The sequence below is a fragment of the Geospiza fortis genome, unplaced genomic scaffold (assembly GCF_000277835.1).
Source record: "Geospiza fortis unplaced genomic scaffold, GeoFor_1.0 scaffold608, whole genome shotgun sequence".
In the NCBI taxonomy this organism is placed as follows: domain Eukaryota; kingdom Metazoa; phylum Chordata; class Aves; order Passeriformes; family Thraupidae; genus Geospiza; species Geospiza fortis.
In genome coordinates this window covers 107,080-132,534 of record NW_005054494.1, presented here as the reverse complement: position 1 = coordinate 132,534, position 25,455 = coordinate 107,080, and the positions used below count along the sequence as shown (strand labels likewise).

At 42.8% G+C, this 25,455-nt stretch overlaps 1 protein-coding gene across 2 annotated transcripts in view; it reads right to left on the bottom strand.

Annotated features, from left to right (window-relative positions):
* LOC102044202 (Kv channel-interacting protein 1) overlaps positions 1-19,886 on the bottom strand; it is a 177,101-nt gene extending 157,215 nt beyond the window's left edge. Inside the window, exons 1-3 of one of the 2 annotated variants that reach the window (XM_031063315.1) lie at positions 19,818-19,821; positions 19,372-19,440; positions 4,873-4,940 (exon numbers count right to left, since the gene is read on the bottom strand). Coding sequence is in view for 1 of the 2 variants with exons in the window: in XM_005428619.2 (XP_005428676.1) it covers positions 19,372-19,432 (61 nt within the window). In the remaining variant the exon portion in view is untranslated. Of the gene's footprint in view, positions 1-4,872; positions 4,941-19,371; positions 19,441-19,817 lie in introns of both variants that reach the window. The other variant, XM_005428619.2, reaches the window with a different exon arrangement.
* Between the last annotated feature and the right edge of the window lie 5,569 nt (positions 19,887-25,455).

Below are 25,455 nucleotides of genomic sequence, written 5' to 3'. Positions count from 1 at the left end.
CTAGGGATCACGTTCTCTCAGGTGTAGTACACCCATTTTCCCTTCAAACCACCTGCCTGTGAAAGAAATCCCTGCTCTCTTGAGCAGCTGCAATGGAAGGAGTCACAAGTTACCTCCCCATAGATGGAAGAGAGACGTGGAAAGATACAAAAAAGAAAGAGTAAAACACTCACAGAAAGAAGAGAGGATCAGGAATACAAAAATAGAAGAAAAGGAGAAGAATCACACAGCAGGAAAAGCAGATATTTGAAAAAAAAAAAAAGTTTAGAAAACAGTGGGAATTGAAATCAAGAAGCAATTAGAACGGTGCTAAAACACCTGGAGACCAGCCAGAAGTTTTGGCAGCAGGACAGCACCCCATCAGAATATGCATCAGGAATAACTTCTTCACCAGGACCCCTTTATTGCTCAAAATACAACAGTTTTAAAGCTGGATGAGCAGAACATGTTTGAGAGCTTTATTAAAGGCCTCCAGACATGTCCTATGCAGATAGAAGCTCACTAATCCCAAGCAAAAATTCCAAAGCCTACTAATCCTACAGGAAAACTTCAAAGCCTTACGTGCAGGGTGACTGAGCATTTGCCGCACCAAGAGAAACCTCCCACTACTCAAAATGCTGCTTTATCAGCCCACAGCCCATGTCTACATGGACAGTGGCACAGCACTGTCATCCTCCACAGCATCCAGACACATTTGGTTATTTATTGCTTTATGAGAAAATGCGTGAGCTTTGATGTTGCAGTACAAGCTGACTTGTACTGAACATTAATCTGGCTATATAAAAAGAAACCCAGCCCAGTTGCATAAACTGGCCTCTAAGCTGACTGACAGATGTTTCAACCATTAACAACTCTCCTAAAATACATGCATTTGACTGGTTCAGAGGGTGTGGAGATTAGACCAATGACTGTTTAGAGCCGAGAGCTTTAAATTGCCTATAAAAGTATGCTCCGTACAATAAAACAGGCTGTTTGGCTGATGTACACCAGAGGTCTGGTGTGCGTTCCGTCTCAAACACGGCCCCACATGTCACGTGGCGCTCCCGCTGTGAGAACGAACAGTCCAAGGTTTACCTGCAAGTAGAGCAGAGAGGGACACAGGGCAGAGCCTGCAAAGCCTGTCCCCACAGTGAAAAGCTGGAAAGAAAGAGGAGGGGAGAACCCAATTTGCAGCAAAGGCTGCAAGAATTACGGCTGCAAGAATTACAGCTGCAGTAAACACTGCAAGAATAATAACTGCAGCGAAGGCTGCAAGAGTCACAGCCAAAGGGCTGTGTGAAAGAAGAAACCAGAGAAGCTGAAAATAGAGGAAAAAACCCCACTGAAGATATGGAAAACTTTATTTCCGCGCAGGACCACCCAGTACTAAAGGTATGGAAACTTCTTCTTGAGGAATGGGACCTAGACTATGGTGAAAAAGCATTATTAGCATTAATAATGTGGGCTAAGAACCATGGATGAGACACAACTAAAGAAGCTGCTTTTGACTTTAATACCTGGGCACGAAGTGGTCAAATTATAATCCAAGCAGCTTCCAGAGGTGACAAAAATGCAATAAGCTTTATAAAGCCATGGAAACTTATTTTAGATTTAATAAGACTGTTAAGTACTGAAGCATATCGTGAGCAATGGACACTGGAGAGCTGAAGTATTTGTCTCAGTTTGACCTCTCACCAAGGTTTCCTCAGTTCCCTGTACTTTGCTGGTTTTCCAGCTGGGTAAGGGGATGGTGCTGCACACACTGTACATCAAGCTAAGCAAGGCACAGCTTTTGGGTTGTACATCTTTGAAGCTTCATTGTTGACAAACAACCGTGCTCATCCTGAGCATGGTGCACAGGAAGGGAATAAACTAGCAGCACAGGAGAGGAGGGAGCTCTGCCCCACTACCCCAGCACACATTCTCACAGACTCAAGTCGCCTTTGAGATTTTGGACAAGAAGAAAATAAGATTAAAAGAGATGTGTCTGGAGGATACGTGGAGGAGGAATAGTTAGTGTTCGCACTTTTGTGCTGCCAGTCACACAGCATCTAAGAACTGTTCTCCTGCATATGCTAGCACATGGATGAGATGGGAAGCATCAGCCTCTAAAGCTCCCACCTAACCCGTTCTAACCTGGCTACAAGGGAAACTCTGGTGCCAGCTGCTTCTTGAGCTGTTACAGCTAAACTGCACAAAGCCTTCAGTAACACTCTGATGGCAAAGCCTATCCCCCTTATCCTCTTCCTGCTTTCAGAGACCACCCCCTGCCATCCTTAGGTCCTAGTTTTGGTAAGACTCAGCAGTTTGTTGATGCAATTTAACTACTGAAAATAAGATGTAGCAGCCATGCTCCACAGTCGACTAGCAGTCCAAAGCTGAAGGAATTGGATGACAGTGAGTCTTTTTGGTAGCCTAACAATGGGCTGTATAGCATGAGTTTGTTTTTATTTCCCTATGTATTATAGCCACACTTAACTATCAAGCAATGGAAAACAGATTAGCAGGGAGGAGGAGCACAGATAATTTCTGTGTCCAGACAGCTGATGCTATGTAGCTCCTGCTGTGGTCAGTCACTGCCTCCACCTGACCTGTCTCACATGGCTTGTGACGATAATAGACGTCAAGGTTTCCAAGACCCAAACTCTCTCTTTATATAGGGGCAATACAAGAGTCCAGGCTTCATCAGGCATTGCCGCCCGAGAGTTCCTCACCTCTGGTTTGTGAGACAAAGCACTAAGAACAAGGCAGTGTGAATAATAAGAAAAGCAAAAGGCTTACCAAATGGGTCACTTTCTCTTCCAAGTGAAATCAAACCTCAGAGCAGCTGTACAATACTTAGTTTATTAGTGTTGATCCAAAAGTTCACACTGCCTGCTCTGGCACCTGTCCTACCTGCTTGCATGCTTTTACAGCCTCCTTTGACAGAAGCAACTTTTTCTCCCAGCTTTTCTCGACCAAGCTGACAGACTTTGGATTCCCTTTGCTGTCCTGATAACATTATCCACTTTCCTCTATTTTTTATTTTTCTTTCTGCATTTTCTTTTTGCATATTGATACCAAATAACTCTTCCCTTGATTAAGATTGGGGAACATGCAGAAACAAGCAGACACATGCTGATACTAGAAATTCATACCATTTTTAATAGAAAAAAGTTTTGCTTCTTCCATGAAGTAATTTTGAGTGTATCCACAGAAAAAATTCTGAGCTGGCTTGTGTGGCACTTGTTTCTTATACTATGTTTAAACTTACAAACACATATAAACCCGGTGAGGTAATCTTGAGTGTCCTAGAAAGAGATTAATATCATACCTAAAAAAAATAAACATGTGGACTTCCTGACACTAGCTTCTATACTCATATTCACAGACGCAGTTCCTTTGTAATGCATGTTCATGACCCCTTCCTCATTCTGTCCTAACCTCCTACTGTGCTCCCTAGGATTATACCAGTGCACTTTGAGGACACACAGGGCTGTAATTTAGGCTGGAACTTCCTGACCACCTTGTCAGTCATCTCAGTCTCAGTCCCCACCAGTGGCTTCCTGAGACAGGTTTGTGCTGGGCATGACAGTGAGGGAGTGAAAAAAAGCATTTTGCCAAGAACAAAATTATAATTCGCTTTCTCCTCTTTTTTTAGCTTCTCCCTGAGGTTTAGGAAGTGGTGAAACAGTGGGGACAGACCATCATATAAAGAAAGACTGGGCCTAGACCTTGGGCTTCTTCTCAAGAGAGCTCAATAAAGTAAACCTTCATCTTTTGAAGGCTTAATGTCTTGAGTTCAGGCAAAATCTAATCTGCTTATTTGGAAAGGCGAAAAGAGAAAGTGGAATACTCCAAGACAGGATGAATACTTCTGAGCCTGGGTAGCTGCAAACTTTTCTCAGTATTAATCACTCCTATTTCTGCCATGCTTGACTAAAGAAAAAAAAGAAAAAACTACAAACTGAGACAAATATTAAAACCATTTGTCACCACAAAGGCTATACTACAGATAGACAACATCCTTGGATGAAGGCAATAAAGGTTTTTGAAACAAACAAACAAAAAACTTGCTGTTCACTTTATAAATTTATGACCTTAATTCAATAATCCTTCTCTATAAAATAAGTGGTGCAGTTTCTAAGCAGCACGTGAATGATTTTCTAAACTATATGTGCAATGATTTCACCAAATTCATAATGGTAGCAGGGCACTCAGCTCACCCCAGGATCCCAAGGCCATTATGAGCAAGGATGGTAGTTACAGCCTCAGGCAATGCTGTTGCTCTGCTTAAGATGAAGCTATGTATGCATTGGTACTTTGGCAAGGAACAAGAGAAGCTATGTGCCCATACATCCTGTCCTTTGGGATGCTTTCTACATCATGCTGCTCACAGTGCTGCTACGGACTTGTATATAGAAGAACTGAGTTATAATCTAGGACACAGTCTACAGTGTATACCAAAACTATTCATTAATCATCAGCAATGACTGCATTTGGCACAAACCACACATGAGCATGAAAGAACAGCTGTAGGTACAATACCTCCACACAGGCAAAAGCAGTGCAAAAACCCAATGGCTTTCAGTGTAATTGCCCATAGAGCAAACTGCAGCCCAGCTATGCCCAAGCCTGCAACAATGGGATGAGGAGCACAGCTGGCAACACAAAAGCCCAGACCATGTAGAGGGCAAGGGAGAACAGAGCAGGACTGAGAGCTGCACAAGGACATGTGCATGAGTTCAAAGAAGCAGAGCAGGAGCCCTGCCAATGTCCTCTTGCAGAAGATAGATACTAGGCAAGTTCAAAAGAGATTTTGCTTAGTGATTTAATGGCTTCTTTTTAATGCAATTTACCCAGTCAATGGCTAAATTTCTACAGGCTCATGCAGGTAATCTACTAAACACTCACCCTCTGGAAGCACTTGCCAGACACTTTGGAAAAGCAGCTGCACCAAACTCCTCCGGCTTCCACGGGACCTGGTAAATGCAAGAGGTGCAGTTGGAAGGTTTCTCCGAGGAACACCAAACTGCACTTCACACATGCATGCAGCACAGCTGCCTTCAGCAGCCACAATCTCACTGCTGAACTTCATTCTGAATATCTACTGCTGTTGGATTTAATTACTCCAATCCAACACTTGACTTTGAATTATTTGCTTCTCACTTGCCAAAACAGTGGTTCCCTCCCACTTTTCTATGACAAAACAATCCAAACTGTTGCTGCTGACAATAGAGCTAATATTTACAAATAATTACAAAAAATATTTTAAGTTTGTAAATACCTCAGTAAAAGATGACATTTACAGATAAACTTATACAACATAAGATGTGAGTCACAACAGACAAAATTCTTTGGAGAGCTGATATCTACAGATATTTAAATCACTGTGTAAATCATATAGACACTGCACATGCAGTAGCTCTTTTAACACAGCTGATGTGATGATTTCTATTTCATGCAGGAGAAAATGGATTCACCACAGTGATGCTGTATTCCTCTTCAAATCTGCACAGGTGCCAAGACTCATGTTGGGTGATTTATTGTCCCACACATGCTAAAGCTCTATCAGAAGACAGTAGCAGTTTGTGCTAGCTACGCTTTATTTTTTCTTTGGGCTTTAGGAATGAAATGTGTTTGTCTTAACACTACCATTCATGGAAAAAAGACATTTAGGGTTCAGAAGATTTCAATCAAGAGTAAATTTGGATTCTCCTTTTTATTCTCTTTTCCACCAGGGAAAGGATATATCAAAACATGTTCTGTGTTTTACACCAAATACAATATTAGCTGTAATAAAAAATAAATTATCTCAGAAGTTTCAACATATTTTTTAAAGTTTCTGTATTTTCTGGCACTTCATTTTTTTGTGATCTGTATTAATACTTCAAAAGGACAAAACCCTGTCCTACTTCTGCCTGCCACCCTTGCAGAGAAAGACATGTCCTATTTGGCTTTAAAGGAACCTGTGGAGGCTGCTCGAGAGAAGCTCTTAAGCAAAGTGCACTTCTACACAGAGCCCAAGGCACACACCACCCGTTGTTACACAAGCCTCTCCCTTCCTTCCAATGCCTATTGTTTCAACAACTCAGAAAAATCAGATGCGTGGGGCCCCCTCAGCCTCCTTGGGCCCCAGAGGTTTTCCATTGCTCACAACGTCAGCCCCTACCCGAGCTGGCTGCCAGAGGCGCCACGGCCGCGCTGCCAGGCGAGACCACCCAATCCTCCCCAGCGCACACTGAGCCTGCGCTGCCGCTCCTCTAAGTAGGTTACTGGCACCTAGGGAAGCAAGAGCTTGAGAATTAACCTACGTTAATCTGCTCACTGCCCTCCTGTATTACCGAAGTGTGCAACTCCAGAATAAGTAGGAAGGGACTCTCTGGAGAGAGCAGCGTTGGTAGCAAAGCCAGCCCCAAACTTTCCTGGCTGAATTCATCTCGACAAGATTTGTTAAATTCCTGCACAATTAGTTCATGGCTTCAAACTTTCCTCCTGGACTCAGAGGATGCTGTAGGATGCAGGGTAACATTTTTCTAATAGCTGCTGAAGTTTAAAAGCTGAGGCTTAGCTAAAATAAGACATGTAGCAGATTGAGATGTTTGAATTGAGAATCCTAGATATGTTCCAGCTGGTGAGCACGGAGATTTTGGGAACTGGATTTACAAATCCACATGTCTATTTTATGAAGGTGCCTAATTAGAGTGCTGCAAGAATTAAGCTATCCAACTTACGTACAGTGTTTTCTTGCACTGCCATGTGTCTGCAGGTTTAGCACTCAAGACTGTTAACTAATAAATCCCTTCTGTAATGTGGTCATTAGAGTGAACACCAACAGGAGCCAGTAACTCAAGTGATTTTCCTTATATTTGTGAGCAGTTTCATTCTGTAAATATCTCCATTCAGCATCCAATAAACATCTCTAAGATGGTAGCAGAAGGAAGGTGAAAACTTATCCCTGGTTTTGAGACTGGATTTTATTTACAGGAATTTAAATCTCTACTCCTGTTCCTCTAAATTCTCTTTAATTCTGCAAATATCTTACTTATGCTTTAGATTCTTTGCTTCAAAGCTATGCAAGCCTGCAGAGACTCCAGGCCTGTGCACTCAGCTGCATGCTCCAGAACTGTGTGTCCCAGAAATGCATATGCATGAAACAAATAATCAAACAGTAGGAAAAACATTTCACTCCATTTTCTGGAATATCTGTAATTATAGGAAAGAAAGACAATATTAGAAAATAGAAGTAGGAAAGAGATCATTTTAGCAGTGTCTCCACATTTATGTGGACCTTGAAATGTAAATCAGGTCAAGGCTCTCTTACTAGTACAAGAAACATTCAGTTAACAAATGTGTATTTCTCTGGGAACCAGGCTTAGAAACCACCCTAATATTATCTTTGTGCAAATTTAAGTCATATTCTGCTGTCTTTTCCAGCATGGAAACTAACACCTCTGTCTCTCTGAGTTGCTCTCTCCCCACTGCAGGTAACTTAAACACCACCCTTCGCAGGAGAGAACGGATTAAAATACAAACTGTTATTTACTGAAAGATCAGACTCAAAATCAGGGAAACAGGAGCAAAATAGATAATTTACATTACTTTGCTCTTAACAATTGTCACTTTGTTTGATGTAACCTCAACATGATGAAGGAAGGGCACCTTGCCCTCAACCAGAATAAAGGACACTTTTTAAAGCACACACAGGATTTAAAACATAAAGATTTGAGCAGTTACTGCTGACATCTGTTCACTCTGTACAAAATCTTATTGTAAACGCTGCACAGACTCCTCAGGAAGGTGGTGCTTATTTCCATGCACACACAGCCCAGCCTAGCTCTGCAGGGTTCCAGCTTTCTCTGCCCGCTCTGGCACCAGAGTGGACACACTCAAACATTTCCATTTGTGGATGATCACAAATGTTCTCATTGGAGCCCTACAACCACTGTCTACAACCATTACTGATCTCAAAACACCCCTATATAGTGGTCTGTGTGCTGTCTGACATTGCAAAGCAGCACTCACAACATGAATACTGGTGCCTTAGCTATGCCTTCCCACTCTCCTAAATCTCACATCATTGGGAGCCAGCTCATAGTGCTTACAAAATACAACAAAACTGAATCACAACAAGCAGGCCAGTGACAAGCAACTAACTTAGACAAAACTCTGTATCTCTTAACAGCTATCACACAGAAAAGGACAGCAAGCTGTTGAGGATGTCCAAAGGCACTAAAGCAGCTTGGCAGCATCATGTCCTCGACCTGCAGACTGGCAAATACAGAGCAGCAGGTGCTGTGAAGATGCAGACCCGGCACTTGCACCAGGTCACAGGAAAAGCACAGATGAAATCCGATCTCCTGCAGCATCGTTCCCACCTCATTCTGCCTCAGCAGTTCAATTTACAAGGAAATTAAGCTCGTTAAACAGATTGCTCTATATTCATGGCTGACAGGACAGAAATATTAAGTAAACGAATGTGATTTATGTGGGCATCTGCAAGGAAGTTTCTCTTCATGGGAACAGGGAGAAGATCAAAGGTGCACTCAATTGTTTCTGTTTATTCAGGAATTCAGTAGGGTTTGAAACTTTCTTGCAGGTGGAAAACACTACCAGACATACATGTCCTTTGCATTTATTTATATTTTTTAAACTATTTTAAACTATTGTTTCCACACAGAATTCAGGCATGTTAACTGAAAATATAGGGTCTGATCCTAAACTATACTGATATTTAGGGCACTGATCTCCAAATGGGAGCATGTCCCTCCAAAAGAGGACAGATGCTGACCAAGCGGAGCAGCAAAGCTGTGCCTGTGCTTTGCAGCCCGGCAGCCCATGAGCTTGGCCTTGCTCTGCCACACTCCAGCAGCTTCCAACAACTGGCAGCTTGGTTTTGATCCAGATGGAGGTTAAGAACTTTTACCAGGTCATTCCCCCATCGATAATTTCTAGGCAACAACTCATAAGGGGACAGTTTTGTCAAAGAGAAACAATGGAAAAAGCCATAACAAAATTCATTCCAAGTCTAAGCATTTCCAGAGTTTCCAAAATATCTCACAAATTCCACGGGGCAAAGAAAAGTTTCAGGTTTGAACCAGACTTTTAGTCTAACAACTGATAGGCTTTATAGGTTTTACAAACCAGTAGTATGCACAATATGAGAATGCATTTGCTTGAACAGATGCAGCCCCATGTTTACCCTGCACAGCATTCACCTAGATGTGATTGGGCTGTGATGGACACTCAGAATGACACAGTGGTCTCTCCTTGCATTGCTGAGCAGCCACAGCAACCAGCCCCTGAGGAAAGTGCACACAGCATGGTCCTCTCCTGTGCTACATGAACTTTTGAACTGCAAGTACTTCATCTCCATCAATAATAAGGACAGAGGAAACAGAAGAGACAGTATCATCTACAAGAAATGCAATTGTAGTCATATAAAGTGCTATAGCTGATGGCATTACCCAGAAAATACCTGATTAGAAAATTCCCTGCTTTTTACTTCATACTTTTCTAGAGGGCTGCAGTGAGCCAGGGCAGCCCAGTGCTCAATCAAAGAGATGATTAGAAATGATGGAGTTCAGCTGTAATGTCCTTAACTCCTGCCAAGCATAGGATGCCAAATTGCTAATGTAAATGGCCCCTTCTGATGACTTAAAGCCCTGGAAATGAAAGGCATTTTCCTGAAAGTTCAGTCTCTGGTTGACTTTCTGTCCCAGTACCAAACCTGCTCTGCATGCAGGTCCAGGTGCCAGGACAGGACTTTTTGGGATCAGATTTCCTTTGCAGAACTGCACATGCTTGCCTTTACCCATTGTGAAGTATATACAAATGACCACCCTGGCAGAATTTTCCTCATGCCCTACTGTAGCTGTCTCCCCAGCTGTCTGCAGCCTGGCTAATTCTGTATGCACAAGACTGCAAATGAGACCTTCTGTCAGATCCCATGTTAAAATATTGGTTAAAAACAAAAGCCATGTTACAGGGATTCAGCTCCACACAAGACATGCCTTCAGTTCCTGGGGTGCCAGTATCACAGTTCAGGGTCGTGTTTGACACTCCCAGCGAAGCATGTAAACCAGTGCCAATTCAATTACACTGGCTTATTAGGATTAGCAGGCAACAATCCTCTCTGCACTGACACAAAAGTTTCCTGCTTCCCAGTTCTAATTTCCATCTACTGCTCCCAGTTCAAATGGCAACATGGTCAACAAGTCCTTTGAATTGTGTGGATTAGTAATGCAAAGGGGTGCTGATGCTCTCCACTGCACCACAATGTTCATCTGCATGGAATGAAACAGTTTCCCTAAGGGAAATTGTCCTTTCCCACGGATGTTTGCTGTCTCCCAACATTTTGCAGCTGGAGAGCTAACAGCATCATCCTTTACATGGCTTTGTGTACCCCACAGAGAGCAACCCTCAGTTCATGCAGTTTGATGTGCTAAACAGAGGCCTTGCCTGAGGTTTCAGCTGATTATCAAAAAATCTATGGAGTTGATGTGCAGAGTCACTCACTAGAATAGAGCAACAGCAGCCTGGGAAAACATACCTGGGAGCTTGGCCCTGAGCTGCAGGCAGCAAAGTTACAATAGTTGTCAAAACATTTGAGCTGTGCTTCTGAAACCATGCTGTAGCTAGGTAAATTTTGTGAACGTGGCTTGTTTCATCCATATTTTTCCGCATATAAATTTGACAGGCAGAAACATGTATTTTGTCAGAGCACTAAAAGCCCTTGATGTTCAGCACTGATCTCTGGCAGGCTATAATTTGGTTCCCCCCTCCCAGTAACACTCTCCTGTTCCACTAAGGAGCCCTCAGTAAAACAATGCCATAGCCTCATGAGTTTCCTAGAAACCTGCCTCTAGCAGCACAACATGTATCCTCACAGCCTTGTTCTCCCTTAGCTGTTCTCAGCCACAGTATAAAATGTCCTATGCCTACAGACTGTAGCTGTGGCCGCCTACAGACTGTAGCTGTGGCCATCTACAGAAATTTTGGGCACTTCCCAACCACCCACCCACAGAACAAGTTTGGGAGAGGAGGGTTTTTGTGGAGCAAAAGAAAAGCAAACACTGGTGTGTGTGAAGAGCTGTGGTTGTTAAATATGTCAAGAAAGTAATGTTTGGATTGAGGAAAGCCAAACAGATGTAGTAGAGCTGTGCCAGGAAAGGATGACTCTGTTACCCTTTTTGTGTCTTCCTTAAAATATCCTGGTACCAGAGCCAGGCCAGTTCCCCTTCCCAGGCCTGCTCACCCTCGGCCTGCCTGCAAGTACCAGCTCAGCCCCCCAGGCAACTCTGCTGCCCCACGCCTGCCTGCTAGCACACAGTCCTCCCTTGCCTCCTCCAGACCCACATCCTGCCCATGAACCTCTAATCAATTGTACTGTGCTTTGTTCAAACTCTTCAGAGCCTCTCTGCACTGAGCAGTGCTGGCAGAAGTAAGGTAGAGACGAACTGACCGCTATCTATATCCTTTTCAGTCTGGACAGACATCACCACAGCCACAACCACAGACTGGTGACATCTGGACACAGCTGCCTTCAGTTTTGACTTGCCTGTTTTGAAAACATGGATGCAGTTTATACTTTTAAAATTTTTTGGTTAAGTACAATCCATTTTATAATAACAGTTACTCCACCTCCCTCTGGCATCTCAAACAAATAAAAGGAGAAAAATTAAATACCTTGCCTGGAATCCCAAATATATTTTGGTTAAAAATTCTGCTGTGCTACCATACAGCTGTTACGGGCATTTCCTAGTTGGTACGCAAGGCCACTGGGCCCCTTCCTGCAGGAATGGTAGGAGGTGCCTAGAGCACTCTAGACCTGCTGGAAAATGCCACTCAGAGAAATGCAAAAGCTTCTTACTTTTTAAATAGCCATGGTATGAGCAGCGACAGGACACAGAGACCCTGAGCAGATACTCAAACTTTCTGCATCTCTGTGCCATGACATTCTCTGGGTAATGCTTTTGAATAAGAAACAAAACACTTAACATAATCACACAGGTCTGTCACCCACTGCAAGGAAGTCACAGTCACACTTACACATTCACATCTAAAACTACAACAAATCACAAGCCAATTTATTTAGTTTGGAAAGTTTCAGAGAATAATTATAACTAATACCAATTTTGAATAATGAAACATTTTAGCTAAAAAAAGTCAATTTTTAAAAAATTTGTAAATCTTCAGTCTTTTTAACAAAGCTTAAATAAATATGAAAATAAAGTATTTGAGGAGGGGTTTGTAAGTGGAGAAATAAAAGATTTTATTTTCCTCTCACATTTGACTAAAATAGAATGACTTGATAACTTGCCTTTGTTCACCTTACCCTGTTTTTTACTTCAATTTTTTCTTCAAAAAATTTGTACAACCCTTACTGACTCTCGTTTATATATGTGGTGACATTAACAACTGTAAAGCTAGGAATTACTCAAAACATCTGCAATGTATTAAGTTTTAAGCTTTTAACATCTACAGCATTAAATATGTTCTGTTGCAAAAAACCCAACTCCTTCCTAGCACCCATTCCAAACATCAAATATCCTGTAAAGCACACTGGAAGAGGTAGTAATGACAAAGGCTGGAATATTGCCAAGGCTGAAAGTTAAAAGTTTTCCTGATTTACTCTTTTGTATTACTGTGGAAAAAAATGAAACTTCAAAGCACTGGCCTGCAGAGCTGAAGTCTCTGATGCCCTCTTTTCTTTGTGGTGGGATTTCATGGCTCTGCATGAACATGCTGCATGCACAGAGGCACACAGTACCCATACCCATGGGCAGGAAATCAGCACACATGTTTGCTAATGTAACATAGAACACTCTGTAGTGAACTTTCTTCCATCCATTTTATTTTATTCCAAACCTCCAAGCTGTATCTGACTGCAGCATTTCAGGCAGGAGCTGTATGCCTGTGGGAAGCAATCAGGGGCACACATAACTTATTTTAATTTTATCATTGCTATCCACTTCTAAGACCAGCTATTTGAGATCACTCTGCCACACTGCCAGGAGTCACTTGAAGGCAAAGGAAGAAATTTAGAGCTAGCAACTGCATGGAAGCTAAATAAATTTTGGCTGAGAGATGGAGAAGTGGGGAATGGAAGCAGTCACAAGTCCATAAGACCTCTAACCCCACACTCAGGTGAACTCTGGTTAGTAGGACACAGTGAAGTCGGCTGCAAACAGCTCTCTCGCCTCTGAGCCACCCATCATAGGTGCATCAGCCACATGGGGGATGTTTGGCTGCTGTGACACTGAGCAGCCTCCCACACACCTCTCTGCACTTCAGAAAAACCAAAATGCTGTATACAGAGACGCATGTTCTGACAACACTTATTGGTTGCCACAATTTTTCCAAATTGTTTCTGATTTGAATGCTTACATCAAACAGTTTTGTTGCCAAGTGCTGTTCTGTACACTCTCTACAAAGGTAATTGCCTCAAAAAATGTGCCTGTCAAATCCTCAGTTTTCAGTGCAGGCAGACAACCCTGGACTTGACCTGCCAGGCTGTATCAGGTAACAATCAGACAAGACTAGGGAGAGAAAGTGAAGTGTCAGTGCCAAATACTGGCTCTTAGGCAGAGCCAGGAGAAACCAAGTCAGCCATTTCTTCCATTCTCTCAAGCACCTGCTCAGATCTCCAATCAGGGGGAACAATTCTGTCCTTGTTCTAGAAAGAAAACAGGTGAGCACTAATCTTCTCTCTATTTGGAAAATACCAAGAGCACAGTCTGAGTCTTTAGAACACATGTATTTGTTCACAATAGTGGCAAGCTGTCAAGTTTCTTTGAGGAACAGAAAGAAAGTAGAGAAGGGGAGCTTTCAAAGCTTTTATTTTGCAACAGGATGTACTGGGCAAAGAAAATAACAAGGCAGCTTACCTCCTCAAATCTATCATCTCCATTCCATGGCTGTACTAAGGCTGAAAAGGGCCTGCTCCATGAAACAATACTGAATCACTTTTTCACCTTTTGAGCAGAGAAGCAGGCTGTTCTAGCACAGGGAACTGAAAGGGCACTGTCATGACCCAACAACCTTAGGAGCTCGGGGCAATATGATTTTCTTATGATTGCAAAGGGAAGAAGAGTTGGTTAGCTCGAATGTAAACCACTTGAAAATACAGCTGGTCAGGCACAAAATCTGATAATTTTGGGCAATAAGCCATTTCAAAATAAAGCTTAAAAATTACTTACTATAAAAATCGCACAACTGACATTTTAAGCAAAGTGAATTTCTGATATTTGCGCTAGCAAAATTAAACAACTGCTTGCTAGTTTAGGTTTGGGTGGTCTTTGATCAAAACATGGTTGCTCACATTTAAGAGAGTCAGATTACTAGCTGAAAATGGTGCTGCTTGCTGCTGCTGTTAGAGTCAAAGCCTGTAGGTCTAATCCAAACAAGATTCTGGTATTGAGAAATATTCCAGTTATATTTCACTTTCACTGGGGGAGGTAGGGGTGAGTACATATTTACAGAACAAACAAAAGAACTCAGAGGTACAGAAAGCAGTCAAAACTAAAAATTCCCCCTGCTTTAGCAATCTGCTAATTCAAACGTTTCCATGGCAAATACAGAAATGGCTGAATCTAGCCACAGATTTGGTCATGATTGGATGCAGGCTGGAAAGACATAAAAAATATCTATTTCTGCATCTAATTGAAATCAGAGATGCATTTGTGTGTGCATTATCTGCTCTGCTGGCCCTCTGCGTTTTAGTGCTGTGGTTTTGATGGGTTTTTTTCTGCTCATTTATTGATTTATTGCTTATGTTTGCAGGAGAACACACAAGCAGCTAGATCAGTCTCAAGTCCATCTCAACCATTTGTCTAAGCATTAACTACCAAAGTACTAAAGAGAGGACCAAATAGTCAGCTTTGTTGGCATTTGGGTCACAATGAGCTTTGAATTTACTTCCTGATCCCAACACCTCAAGTTCTTGTATCTTTAGGGTTTTTAAAGAGAGTAATCCCAGAACCAGAGAGTAGATAAGGTTGGATGGGACCTCCAGTTCCCTCTTTAAGGCAGGGTTAACTGCAGCTCAGGACTGTATTCACTTGGATTTTGAGTACCTTCATGCTTGGAGACTCCACAGTCTCCCTGTAGGGTCTCTTCCAGTGTTCAGTCACCCTCATAGTAATTTTTTTTTCCCAGAATGCTTAAGTGGAATTTATTTCAGTTTGTGCCCCTTGGCCCTTGGCCAGCCTCTGGGCACCAGGGAGAAGAGTCTGGCTCCATCACCTCTACTCCCCCCTCTCTCAGGTATTCATACACCCTGATTAAGACTTCCCTGAGTCTCCTCTGCTACAGGCTCTCTCAATCTCTCCTCTGTATGTCAAATGCTCCAGTTGCTTCATATTTGTTATGGTCCCTCAGTAGACTCAGCTTAGTAGGTTCTCCTCTCTTCCATCATGGGGAGTCCAGTACCAGACACAGCACTGCAAATGTCTCACCAGTGGAAGATCATCACCTCCCTCATTCTACTGGAGAAGCTCTGCCAAGCACAACCCAGCAGACCACCAGCCACCCTTGCTGCTGGCTGTTCCAGATTGCAAGGCAAGACGTATTCTATTGCCATCTGTATGGCAGTTGTCTTTTGTCAAGTGGGCAGTTTGCCTTATCTCTCTCTGTGAGTGCTCACAATCACTCCTCCTTCGGGAGGGGACATCTGCTGATAACAGCTATTGAATGTCACTGCATTACTGATAAGAACTGTAACATCCCATTGGGAGATGCTCTGCCCAGAGGGAGGAGCCAAGCATTCCTTCCCGGATATAATCTGGAGATTCTGGAACACCAGCATGGCTTTCTCCACGGGATTCCCCAGAGGAACAGCAGCTGTCTCTTCTTCCCCTGGATCTTCAGAGGAAGAATACATCCTTCTCTACAGATCCCCCTTGCTCCAACAGAACCACCCCTGACACTGCAGGAGGGCTGCAGCCACATTTCCAATTGGACTGGTACCAACACCCTGACACACAGGGTGTCAGGCTGGGTTCTGACTCTGTCAGTGTTGTTCTAGTGTACTGCATTGTTTATTTTATCCTTTTTATTTTCTTCCCTATTAAAGAACTGTTATTTCCTGCTCCCATATTTTTGCCTGAGAGCCCCTTAATTTAAAATTTATAGCAATTCAGAGGGATAGGGAGGGTTTACATTCTCCATTTCAGGGGAGGCTCCTGCCTTCCTTAGCAGACTCCTGTCTTTCCAAACCAAGACACTGGCTCACTGTCAGCTTGTCCCCAGGACCTCAGCCAGGCTCCATCAGCATCCTAGGAATGCTGGTCTGACATACAAGTGAAGTGAACATGGTAGAAAGAGGCATTATCTTTTAGTAGGTCAACTCAATGCTGGAAAAGGCAGACAAGAATCCCAAAAGGAAACAATTCTTAATGAAATGTACAAATAATTGGTGGAACTGTCCTGAGCCACTCCCAAAGTGAACAGCACAATCTCACAGACTGTCTGGGGACACTTCAGTGAACAGGGAAAGCTTCTGTGCTTTACTGATAGGATTGCAAGTCAAAGAAGCAAAAATCTTTATCTTGCAGGACAGGGCGTGTGAGTCCCAATCTACCAACACAAAATGCACAATTATATTGGATTAAGTTTTTACATTTGAGCCAAGTGAATTACGTCCTCCTGTACCAATGCACAATGCTGTCTTCTCCCAGAGACAAGGTCTCATGCTTGACAGACCACAGCTCTCCACTTTACAATTTCTGTGTCACTCCTGCCTCTATTGATTCAGACTCCCCATTTTCATCAGAACAAGAAATTGTATTCTTGAACAATGCTAGTATGTCCTTTCCAGCCTTTCTGCTCACAGCTGGAATAACCAAACCAGCCCCCACTCCTAATGCCAACACCCCAGACCTAGCCACAAGCAGGACATGAGGGCGAGCAGCACAGGCTGTGTCATGTGCTGAAGCTGGAAGGGTTCGGCATGGGCCACTTGCACCCACTCTGCCCTGACCCACCATGGGCTTCCGGGTATTAACTGATCTTCAGAACTTCTTACTTTAGACATGACCTGTTTATTTTCTTGAAACAATGCCTGTTTTTTGCTTTTACTTTATTACACCAGAGAATCAGAGCTTCAGACACTGGTGTGAACTGCTCTACTTGGAGGAGCACATACTTGCCAGCATGAGAGAGCATTTGCAGAGGTGTGGATCTAGCCCTGTTACAACTATTTCTCCAGGCCCTTGTTTTATCTACTACATGAAGTCCTGAAATATTTAGATTAACACATAGATAAATATAATAATTAATAAATAATAATGTGATAATCTAATAATAAAATAGATTTTATTAACACTTAGATTAGATTTTATAAACACTTTACTCGATCAAAGATAAACTTAGCAATAGCCAATGGAACAGTGGCACCCAGGCACCACTAGCCAGCTGCCCTCTGGCAGAGAAGCCCCCTTATCAAGCTGCATCAACAGCTACACAGCAAACACTGGGACAAATGATCTTTTCTCTCTGCTCAACACTTTGGCAAGCCCAGCCAGAGTGCTGGGGCCAGTTTTGGACTCCCAAGACCAAAACAGACTTGAATATGGTAGAGCATGGTCTGGTAGAGGTCACCAGGATGGTTGAGGGTTGGAGGAGATGCCAAGGAAACACATGGGCAGCACCAAGGAGTCAAGTCCATCATGTAGGGGAGATTGACTATTTAATGGACAGCCAAAGAACAATTTCAGATGTATTCAAGCCCAGCATTAGTGTTGCACTGCTCACAAGGTGAAGCGCTACAGTCAGTGTAAAACACACCAGCAAACCACACAGATAACACATCAGAGCCAAGAGGATATAACTCTGGGAACACAGGTTTTGATAAATATAGCTGAACAACCACTGTCAGCAGTCATCAGCAAGAGTGAATTCCATTGTACAGCTTAAAATGTGTAACCATATCCTGGATTTTTACTGCAGGGGACCTCCAACAAAAAGCAATGGCTTCCATCCACTAGAGCACAGAGCCAATCACAAGACAACAAAGTCACAGGGAATGGATATGTTCAGCCACAAATTATCTACATTTAGTGGAAATCAGCTCCCAGGTTCCTGGCAAGTAGACAAGATACCCCTTGGTGTCACAGCAACCCCCATCCCCAGCACATCCTGTTCAGTTCTTGTGTACTGCAGTGCCTAAGCACAAGTGTTCCCAGCTTCAGGTGCAACTCAGTGCTTAGGCAGTTACACAGCTAGTCTTACATTTTAAGTAATATCATACATGTACCAAACAACCACACAATTATGAGAGCATTACAGTAACACAGAAAGCTGAACTGTAAACTATGTACACACACTCCAACGTAATGCATTACTCTACAGGTATCAGGAACAGACTTTTGCTCACAAACTTGCCACAAACAAATCTCACAGCCCTTGCCCGCTTCTCTTTTGCATCATTGATTGGTGTTTGATATTTCCTAAGACAGTTTCCAACTTAAATTGCAAGAAAATCCATACCAACCTGCAGTTCAAAAGCATATATATGAACTGAGCAACAGATCCAGTGGAAATAGAGACCTCCCTAGAAAGAGACTCTAAAATGCAGAGGTTCGGGCAGGGAATATTTCCAAATAGCACAAATATTGCTAAAGGTATAGAGTTTTTCTTTTTGCTTTCTAAAAAATACTCGTTCTGTAAGGTATGGATGTGCTGCTGACACTGCTTTCAACTTTCTGCTCAGCAACACCCTGGAATCTTCAAATTAACCCTGAAGAAAATAGAGCAAAGCTCAGGCAAATACTATACAAACTAGACCTCCTGAAAAATCAGCATTTATAGGCAATATTTATGGATTTAAGGATTAAAATCCCTGGAACTGCTGTTTAATTTCTCATTTTTATGAGCTCCTGCTTCTCTCTTTTACAAAAACATCCTAATTTTTTCCCCTCTTGCTAATCTTTATAAAACACACATCATTAGTATTGCATGCTTGGTGCTGGATTACTGAATATGCAACACTAACTCTAACAATACTTCCTGAGACAGAAACCCGAAGGTATTGGGAAGAATTTGCTGTATATCTACATTTTATTCCTTCTTCAAAGGGTTTATACAACATGGGATTTGGAAATAAACAGGTCTCTTCTGCAAGTGATCCGCATATGATGCCACTGAGTTTCTCCTCCTCATATATGCCTGCATTAAGGATTACAGTATTTCAGATTCTTTTCAACTCCCAAGCCCCTGCACAGCAATTTCCTCATGCCCACATGTTCTCTCAATCACCTAGCATCCCACTCTCCTCTGCAAATTACCTCTCACAAAAACATTGCCAGGTTACTTGCAAGTGGCACATGTTCATTTTCTCCTCCCTTCCCCATGCAAATATCTCCCTCAGCAAATAAACCAAAAGGACAGGAAAAGCATAGCAGGAGGTCTTACCTTTTGATGGTCTTCTTTGTTTCGTTTGTAGAGAAGAGAATGTACCCATGACAGCACCCATTGCAAAAGCTATTCGTGAGTTTTTGAGGAGAATTTATTTTGGCTAGGTTTTTTTTTTATTCCTATTACCCCACCCCTCCACTGACCGTGAACAAAATCTATGTGAAATGCCCCCAAGAACAAAACAAAACAGAGAAAGACCAGACAAGAAAGAAAAGAAGGACGGAGGAGGGAAAAAGCAAAGCACTGCAGCTAGGCATTCAGCAAGAGTTAAGCTTTGAGGGTTTTTTTTAAGTCAACACACATGCACTGACTCACAGCCAGCTGCACTGTTATTATTCAAAACAGCTCCCCATCAAAATTTAAATGCTAGGTAGATTCCCTCAGACCAGAGCTGGCAGCAGATGCATCAAAATATTTACTGGAGCACAGCCACATAAACACACAGGCTAATTCTTCCTCCCGTTCCCTTATGGCTTCAACCAGCAGCCTGTAGGTCTAGCATAGGAGTGCAGCTCTTCCAGTGAATACTAAACTGGAGTCCTGTAGACACGCTGAGGGTCTCAGGGGAAGCTGGGGCTTTGGGCTGGATACCAACTCGGAATGAATAGAAATCTTCTGAGTGGGAAGCAATAGCGAGGAAGGCATCAAAGCCCCAGCTGCACGAGCTGTGTGCTCCTGCTAATTAAAAATCTGACAGAAAGGTAGAAAGCAGCAATCTCTAACAGTCTTCTCTAGCAGAAAAGTCAGAGAAAAATGACTAAGTGCAAAGGGGGGAAACAGAAAATTTCACCACAATCCTTATTCTTCATATCTTTTCTCAAACACCAGAAAGACATGCAAGACAATTAACTTATTTTTCTGCCAAGTATATATGTGCACATCTTTTTCAAGGATATTAAAACAAATAGCTGTCGAAACAAAACTCTACAAACATTGAGTTACTAGGAGGAGGTAGAGCAATTCCCAGCATTTTTTTCAGTTCTGTCATATTTCAAAAAATCAGCTAGCCATCTGGTTGTTTTCTCAGAAAGTGAAATAGCAAGTGCTTAGGTACCAAAGGTGTTAAATACACTGAGGCAGGTCTCAAAACCCAAATTAATTTGCTACTTGCACGTGGTGACTGAGATTAGGGCAGCATCTGTGCAAATACAGTATTTTTCTGAAGAAATTCAGCACAGAACAAACCACTTCATCTCAACAAGGTTTCTTAGCTTTCCTCTAACTTTGCAGTAGATTCCCTCAGATGCAGATCCCAGCTCCCCAAATGCTGGTGTCCCTGGAGGTACAACCCTGCCTTACCTGCTGTTCACCTGCTGCCAGCATCTGTTTTCGCACGCACAGGTATATTTGCATCCTTAGTGTATACAAGCAAAGAGCTTCCCCTTAGTTTCTAGTTACAGAAGGCACTGCACAAAATAATTTAATTTTTATTGTTTCATAACTCAAAGCATATCAATTGAACTTTTTGTGAGAAATTCCTGGGGGAAGGTACTGTTTAAATACCCAAGTCCTGAAATGAAACACATCAGTTTGCAGGGAATTGCCCAAGACTGGAGGCACACAGGAGCCTTTGTCATAGTGGGAGGACCCTGTCCTAGTTTGTGCAACTTTTCCTGCCTTCCATCCAGCCCCTACTCCTTCCCCCAGGCTGGCCACAGCTGAGGTCCTACTGCCCTTGCTTCTCCAGTCATCCAGTTCCCAGTGGGGGTCCCTCAGACTACGTTGATCTTCACCAGGCACTGAACAGCTGTGTGAGATTCTTAAGCTTTTTAAAAATTCAAATATTTATATTTATTTTATTAATATTTTATTTGCATTTACAGAACAAAGTATTACGTAGACTACAGTGTACATGTGGAAAATCACTGTTCTTGGGACTTGTGCATTCAACAAAGGCTGGAGGGAGACCAGAGACTGCAGCCAATGTCTCCAAGATGTCAAAACTGGAATATTCAATCTAGGCAAACTGTCACTAGCAGAAGTGAAGTGTTGCCAAGCTGTAAGGCCCCAAACAACTCCACTGATGAGGTTTTTAAAAGGGTTTATGGTTGTTTATATACGCTGAGTTAGACGCACAGCAGAAGTGCTGACAAGATATTCTCAAGAGACCAAAACAATAAAAAGAACTTTACTGGCCACTTCAGAAAATTGAGGAACTTTGGTAAAAGGCTTAGTGCAACATTCAATCAATATAAAACACTTCTCAAAGAATTAACTGGGCCAATTCAACTTAGCAAACTTTAAGCCCATTTGATTCTAACTTCTAAATTAAAAATCAAATTAAAAATTACAAGAAGAGGAAATTAGGAGAAAGAAAGACAGAAGAGGTATAGAAAAAGACATATATAGCTACCAGTGATGTTCCAACAGAAATTCCAAGAGGAGGTAGGGTCAAGACATATGAGTGCTTCATGCCCTGTGACCTTAAAATACCCCTTGGCCCTTCCCCCAGGTGGGGCTTCGGGTCATTTGGCCCCTCAAGAGCTGTGTTAGGGGCTCCAGGGTTTGGGTGTGGGGCATTGCATCCAGTGTGCCAGGATTGGCAGCCACTGCCAGGGTGGGGTTTATAGGGCAGGGTACTGCCTCAGTACATCAGGGATGTACTGAGGCTCTGTCTGTAAACCTGCCTGCAGTAAATTCAGAGTTTGGTTGTGACACAAAGGTGCACCTGTCTTGGTTTGAAAAGACAGGTGTCTGCTAAGGAAGGCAGGAGCATCTCTTGAAATGGAAAATGTAAGCCCCCTGCCTCTGAATTATTTTAATGTTGAAACTAAGGGGCTCTTAGGCAAAAATATGGGAGTAGGAATAACAGTTCTTTAGTAGGAAAAATAAAAATAATAGTAATTTTTAAAAAAGCAGTAATACAAAACAACACTGACAGAGTCAGAATAGATCCTCACACTTTGTGGGTCAGGGTGTTGGTAGCACTCCCATCCCATGGGGACTCAGCCCTCCTGCAGTGCCAGCTGTGCTGCTGCTGGAGCAGGGATCCTGCACAAGGGGGGAGTTTTCCTCTGCAGCTCCAGGGCTGCTGCAGATGGGCCTGGGCTCCCTCTGGCAATGCAGGGCAGCAGAAAGCTGCTCCTCTGGCAATGCAGGGGGCAAAGGCTGCTGTGCTGCTCCAGGCTCAGATTGGATCCAGGTAGGAGTGCTTGGCTCCTCCCCTGGGCGCAGCATCTCCCCATGGGATAATGGAATTTTATCAGCCATGCAGGGACAGTCACTGGCCCATTAACAGAAGATATCTCCTGGAGGGAGGACTGGCTGTGGAGGAGATACAGAAAACTTCCCCACCTGGTTTAATAGCTGTCCCATTAACAGCAGATAACTGCTGCCCACCTGTAACAGATGGCAATATAATACACACCCCTGGCCACATCTTGCATTTGCAACCTAAGACAGCATCTCAGCACACTACCATCAGTCTAGCAAATTGCCTGGGAGTATTTTGCTTTGTCGTTACTGTGAATTGAAGTACACTACATCTGTGCAGGATGGAGCAGACTTTGCTGCAGAGTGGACATAAATAGGCTTTGAAGTTCAGATGTGGCACCTGCCCTAAATAGCCAACCAAAACCAGATTGTACCTGATACCTCACTATAGCTACAGCAATTCCACATAAAAGCAAGCTTAGGAAGGGCAGTTGTTTATTAGTATCTATGCAAACAATCATGGGAAATTCCATCATCCCCGTGGAAACCACAAGGTCTGTGACACTTCTGGCAGCAGTCAGTACACTAAAGTCATTCACCAAATTAAAACAAAGACTAAATTGTAGCATAAAGCTCACCACTATAGCATACATACACAAGTAATGTAAATTAAGTGGGATTGGGAACAACTGAGAAAGTAGTATAATAGTATGATCTAGAAACTGAAACTTCCTTCCCATGAGACCCATGGGACAAAATAAGGTTTGTTCTACACTGAGTTTCACAAAAAGAAATAATTTCAGGTATTTCCCAAGCTGTTAAAATCACATTTCCACTAAATGTTTTCAGGACTTCTGAAATCCTGAAATCTTAATGGGAGCCAAATTCAACCTTCCTCTGACTAAAGGAAAAATTTTTTTCTGGCGGGGGTGGGGGGAAGAATCTGTTTCTTAAGCCAGTTTTTATCTAGATTCAGCTACATTCCTACATGGCAGAACTATGTAGAGCTTCAAAGATATGACGTGAAAAATATACTGTTAAGACATTCAAAAATCTTGACTAATCTAGAGATTTCTGCATATTGCAGAGAATCACCTCTTTTGGAGAATAACTGCAGTGTCTCTGTAACATGAGTCTCTCAGCAATACAAGTGAGTATTTTCATCTGTAACTCCATCTTAACTTCATTTTTATGAGAGAATTCACATTAAGGTTACAGCAGATGAAGAATGCTTCCAATAAAAGGAATATATGCTATTCCTCTCCTGCTAGCTGGTGGACTGAATTACTACTGTTACAATTATATAGCTACTTTTATCTTGCTGCTGAAGTTCTCCCCAAATCACATTATTGGTGACAGATATTTTCAAATTCTGTTCAATACACCAACCCTCTGGAGTTAATAACTAATTAAAAATACTCCATTTCAAGTACACTCCATGTACCAATGGAAGGGTGGAGACAGCTCTGAGACACATTGTCGCGCTACTTCCACTTCTGGCAATGCACTAATGTGTGAAATAACCCCAACTAAAGCAAACTCAACTGCATGTATTCAGATCAGAATGTCTGCACTACTTTTAATTTACTCCTTTGAGGGCAAATGCTTCAAGACTGAGCTTCGACTTTTTGTAATACATCACCTTTGAAGTGCGAGTTCCAGACCAGGTTGGACGGGGCTTGGAGCAACCTGTCTAGTGAAAGTTGTCCCAGCCCCCGACAGGGGGTAGGAGCAAGATGGTCTTTAAGGTCCCTTCCAATCCAAACCTTCCACAGAATATGATTCTGTGAGTTGAACAAGCCATGCTTATCTCTCAGGCATGGAAGTGCTGACAGGGAAGCAGCCTCCCTGCTGTACTACCAGGGCCAAACCCTCAGCTGCAGGCAGGAGCAGCTCACCACAAGCTTCAGGGAGCCCTGCCAATTTCACATACACACAGAGGCCAGACAAATGTTCCCACAATTTGTGCACAGTCCCCAGACAGATATATACGGATAAAAGGAACAAAATTTGTCTCTTGTCTATCGAGCAGTTTTCACACCTGCAGAAAATTTATTGGTTTTTTGCTGTTTCCCTCTCCTCTGTTGGCATCCAGAATGTATTTCCAGGAGTCCAAGAAGTTGAGGCATACTTAGATTAGTGTAAGTAGTATACAAGTTCTGCTACTTGTTACAGGAGGCTCGTTTTGAGCCACAGACTGTATGGGCACCAAGACAGGACATTTATCTTCTTTGGGCAAACCAGATACCTGCTACATCAATCACAGGGTTCCCAGCTGCTGTCTGACCTGTTTGGATTTCTTCCAGGGGAGTCAGTGTTTTACTTGTGTACTGGAAAATGGGTGCTTGATTAACATTCCATGGATCCCTCCTCGGTAAAACCCTGCTGCTAACCTGCACCGAGTGGGAATTTTTTCATCTTTGAAGAGAAGCAGAGTGTCACTGGAGTGCCTCTCAGTGAAAGAAAAGCTACACAAACCACTGCCATACTATGGAGCCCACATTAACCACCTAGACAATTACAGACTGGAAGTTTCTGCATGAAGCTAATGAATAACTTCTGAGAAGTTACATGCAGATCAGTAAATTCCAGTCAGCTCTTGTTTTTTTTCAGATTCCCTCCAGTTGGCTTCCGCAGCAAACTTATTCCTTGGTTTAGATTTCATTCTTGCCAAAGCAACAACAGCAAAAAAATTAATAGCCAATTTATATGAAACAAATCTTCTGCAATCCTCTCTCATGAAGATTGTCAACAAGCTTTCATTAATCCACTGGGAAAAGCCCAGGAATACAGCAGCCCTGAGGAACTTACAGGATTCAGGTTGGCTCAGAAGTGGGCAGAGGGCTCTGCAGGGTTCCAGGGTAGAGAAGCACCTACCAGTGCCTTTACCCTCTCCCATTCACAGAAGCCCCTGGACGCAGCAACCCA